The 4,873-nt window shown below is 37.3% G+C and overlaps 1 protein-coding gene across 2 annotated transcripts in view; it reads left to right on the forward strand.

The window, feature by feature from the left end:
* CUNH2orf42 (chromosome unknown C2orf42 homolog) overlaps positions 1–4,873 on the forward strand; it is a 38,424-nt gene that overhangs the window by 26,939 nt on the left and 6,612 nt on the right. For both annotated transcript variants that reach the window (XM_019647699.1, XM_019647700.1), the window contains exons 7-8: positions 2,922–3,029; positions 4,315–4,415. In XM_019647699.1, coding sequence (XP_019503244.1) covers positions 2,922–3,029; positions 4,315–4,415 — 209 coding nt within the window. The remainder of the gene's footprint in view (positions 1–2,921; positions 3,030–4,314; positions 4,416–4,873) is intronic.

Genomic DNA, 4,873 nt, shown 5'->3' on the forward strand with positions numbered 1-4,873 from the left:
CCTCCACAACTAGACTGAAGAACAAAAGGACAGCAACTTGTCTGTTCCCCTTCCCCCAATTCCCCAGCACTGTTCCCATCCCCCAATTACCCAATTAAAAAAAAAAATTTAAAAATTTATATATGGTGTTTACATTTTAAAAAATTTGTTTTAGTAAAAGACACATTGCCATTAATTGTCCTCAAAATACGCCCCCTCACTTCGAACACACTTATCCCATTGCTCTTGCTACTTTCTGAAACAGTTCTGGAAGTCCTCTTTCATGAGTGTCTACTTCATCTTCCATCACAACAACTCTCTGTCACACTTTGCTTTGGTATTGCAATTTTTGTCAAATAAAAACATTACAGTGTGTCCTCATCCACCTTATTCACCAGATCTGGCACCGTGTGACTTCTGGCTTTTCCCCAAAGTAAAATGAAAGGAAAACATATTGAATCGATTCAGAACATCGAGGCAGCCACAACAGCGCAACTAAAGACACGAAAGAGGACTTCCAGAGTTGCTTCAGAAAGTGACAAGAACAATGTGATAAGTGTATTTGAAGCAAGGGGGAGTATTTTGAGGGGAATTAATGGCAATGTATCTTTTACTGTAATAAATTTTTTTTATTTAAACATTCATTGTATTTTGTGATCACACCTCGTATATAATTAATTTGAGATGATATACTATTAGTGAAGTCAGTCGGCCCAGTACAATTAAATACTACCCCCCAAACTGCAATTTAGTTCTCATTTGAGTAATGACCCTTAATTAATTTGGTTCTTTTTCACAGGATAAGTATTAGACCTTTTTAAACGTTTTTTTTAAGTAGACCCTAAAAATTTGAGGATTTTCCCTTCTTACAATAACAGAACATTGTAGAAAATTCAGCATGTGGAATTTGATGCATTAAGATTAGCTTAATTTTGGGCCGACCGAGTGGCGTGTTGGTTAAGAGCTGGCTTGGGATGCCAGAGGGCCCCGGTTCAGATCCCACATATGAGGGCCAGTGACACTGCCCTCTACAGCTNTTTTCTGGATAAATACCTAAAAATGGAATTGCTGGGTTATAAGGTAGTTCCATTTCCAGTTTTTTGAGATACCTCCATACTGATTTCCATAGTGGCTGCACCAATCTGCAGTCCCACCAATAGTGCACCAGGGTTCCCTTTTCCCCACAACCTCACCAGCATTTGTTGTTTGTTGACTTATTGATGATAGCCATTCTGACCTGGGTAAGGTGGTATCTCATTGTGGTTTTTATTTGCATTACCCTAATGCTTAGTGAGAGTGAGATTGAACATTTTTTCATATGCCTGTTGGCCATCTGTATGTTCTCTTTAGAGAAATGTCTCTTCATATCCTCTGCCCATTTTTTAATTGGGTTGTTTGTTTTTTTGGTGTTGAGTTGCATGAGCGCTTTATATATTTTGGATATTAACCCCTTATCAGATATCTTGTTGGAAAATATCTTCTCCCAAGGAATGGCTACCTTAAAACATATGTTTAGTTTTATTTATATTAATTCAGAATAAATAAAACTTCAGAACTTGCTTTTTAGAAAAATAAAAGTCTAAGGAAGGTTAAAGAGAGAATCTATGTTTTTATTTTCTTTAAAAATTTTATATTTATTGTTTGAAATAATACAATGAATATCTACTAAGCCACCTCCCAAAACAGAAAATAGAACATTGACAATAATGTAAGCTTTACCCTGTGGTCCTTCTCCATCCTATTCCTGTACCACCCTCTCTCAGCATCTCCATTACCATCACCTTTGTCCAAGTCACCATCAGCTCTCTCCTGGACTGTGAGTCTGTCTCTTTTATGAGGGCTTTTCAAGATTAATTTATAAACCTAAGCTCTGGCATCACATCAGCTGAGTTCTGGTGAGTTAGTACTTCTTTTAGAGTTATAATGGTCTCTGTGTATCCCATAATCTGATTTCAAGATGAAAGATTTTAAAATTCCTTTGTGTAGTGACTTCTCAAAACTACCCAGATATTAATACTTTAGCGCCTCAAAAGCAGTGACAGTTTTGTCATCAACATTCTGCGTTCGATAAAGTAAGGCAAAACCAATCAAAAGAATGTAAAGTCTCTCTGTGGAATTCTAAAAAACGTTTCATTTTAATTATTCTTGGCTTGACCTTTGTTCCAGGCATCTGAGCTGTCTTTAAAAGTCTTTCAGAGACATTCTTTAAGCTATATGTTTAGCCACTCTGCTGGGTGTTTTCCCTCTGCTGGGGCTAGGTAGCACCCCTTCCCCAGAGTTTTTAAGGAAAACTTGGAACTCTTTCCACCCCTCCCTTGAACACTTTCTATTGACTTTTTGTTGTCCTAGTGTCTTATAAGTTTCTTTAAGAGGCTTGTTAAGTATTTTCAAACATTTCGCCTGCCTCGAGATCATATTCAGAGAGAAAGACTGATGTTTGCTGGATAAATAGCATCCTGATTTTGCGGGCCTCTGGCCTTCAGAATCTTGACCACCTGAGAGAGAGCACACAGTGACTTCACTTAGACCTGAATGCATATAGCAGGTGCCTAGGGACAGTAAGCTGGAGTGAGTCAAGTTTGCTGTCTCAACCCATCCTCATTGTTCTCATGTTATTTCATATTCCCTTTCAAGGGAAAAGTTTGTGTTGTGTTGGTGTTTACAAAATTGGGGATTTGAAAAGTTATCCTTGGTGAATGACTAGGATCTGTTATGTTTTTTATGATCTCAAGGGATCAAGAGTAAGGCTTAAAAAAAAGCAGGGCTGATGACAGTGCTTGACTCATAAAGGTCAATCAAAGCCTCCTTTTTGCCTCTGTATAAAGCGGCCGCAGTGGTATTTTTAGTCACAACTGTGCCTCAATTCCATTTCTTCCACCTCTCCCGACACATCAGAAAGTCCACTGCGTTTCTTTAAATGAGTTTCTTCTTATTTTCTAAAGGTAAACCAGAGCCACTGGTGTTCCACATTCCTCAGTCCTTTTTTGATGCCCTGCAACAGAGAATATCTATAGGAAGTACAAAAAAACGGCTTCCCAACTCCACCACAGGTATGGGGTTTTTTTTTCATCGGGAATAGCAAAAGATGTTTTGATCTTAGAGAATTATGCTTGGAAAATTTGTGTGGGGTTTTCAGGATTAGGACTTCTAGTCACATGCTGAGAGCATGAAGCCTTAGCCAATCAGCTTTGGAATAGTGGTCACTCTCTTCAAAGGCCCCATACTTACTCCAGGGCAAATTAATGGAACAATTCAGAAAGTGCAGCCTAGTAAGAACAACAATGAAGTGCAATGGAGGTGCCCACCAAGAAGTTTGATATTTTCTAGATATACACCAATTTCAACAAAAGCATTGCAGCCTCCAGTCATTACTTGGGCTGGCTTCTTGGAAGCATATTACAGTATGTATCAAAAACTAAAACTTATTTTTCATAATTCCCAATTTTTGATGAAGGAAGATTTTATTTTTAGAGTGATTCTTAGGCTTGGAACACTTTATCGTTACATTATTTTGATACTTATTTCTTGATTTCTATATAACATCTTTCTACTAGAGATCTCAAAATACTTATTAGATAGTGTAAGGAAATAAGGGAGAAAAAGGAGGAAGAAAGGATTGCTCAGTGACAAACAGCACAAGAGTAACTACAGCTAGAAATCAGTGCTGTTTCTTCAGTAAGTTGTTATTTGATGATATAATAGTACACTGGGACTGTTTGAACTTTAATTCTATTTTTGAATAGTGGAAGCTGTGAGTCACTGTGTTTAGGGCTATGATTTTCACAGCTTATTTATCTGGCTTTTGAGGCAGTGTTGATTCTTTCTTCCAGTTTAAACTTCAGGCCTAATACATTAATTTTAACCCATCCCTTAGCTAGTTTCACAGGCTTTCAATGGAACCACTTTATAATCCTGCAGGCAGGGCAATGGTTTGGCAACCATGTTAGCAGGCTTAAACCACATGTAATTATTTTAAGGACTATAATTTGACCTCTGATATATCTAAAGTTGTAAGAGGTTGCAAAAAGCTGTTTTATAATGGAGTCTTATGTATGTAGCTTTATCAAACAAAGAAACAAATTTCTAACGTACCAAAAATAAGGAGCATCTCAAAGAAGCATCAGAGACTATATAGCAGAAATTCTTATTATTTGACTTGTACATTTCTGCCAAACCCTAATAATAATTTTTGCCTCTAGAATTTCTTTTTTAAAAGCCTGAGATTCTATAAGGAAAGAATAGCACTGCACTGAACTCTCTAGAAACTGGGTAACAAATAATGAAAGAGAATGTTATTTTTTAGTAGGCTAATTTTGTCCTCTTTTTACATTGAAGCTTTTGTTCGAAAAGATGCCTTGCCATTGGGAACCTTTTCCAAGTATACCTGGCATATTACTAATATCCTGCAAGTTAAACAAATCTTAGATACCCCTGAGGTAAGAGTTTATTTCTATAATAGTGGGAAGAGAGGGAAGCAAGTGTGGGTAGTATGTTTGCACCAGTTCCTTGAATTATAGATACCAAAGAGAATTCCTTTTTTAATATTAAGATTATTCAGAAATATTCATGACTTTATAGTGCTGACTCTGATTTTAATGGGTATTCCCTATTGCTTGAAAAAGTATCTTAAATTACACTATCCTTTGTCTTTGGAATCAGAAAGCAGGAATAATTTTTCTTGTAAATTAAATAATGATCCTTTGTTACCTATGGTGAGCCCTAGATTAACTGGCAGGCAGCTAGTAAGTATGAGGTGTGATAAAAAAATATGGTGAGGGCCAGCTGAGTGGCGCATTGGTTAAGAGCTGGCTTGGGACGCCAGAGGACCCCGGTTCGGATCCCACATATGAGGGCCAGTGACACTGTCCTCCACAGCTAAGATGCTGAACAACAG

Source organism: Hipposideros armiger, unplaced genomic scaffold (assembly GCF_001890085.2).
Source record: "Hipposideros armiger isolate ML-2016 unplaced genomic scaffold, ASM189008v1 scaffold_114, whole genome shotgun sequence".
In the NCBI taxonomy this organism is placed as follows: Eukaryota; Metazoa; Chordata; class Mammalia; order Chiroptera; family Hipposideridae; genus Hipposideros; species Hipposideros armiger.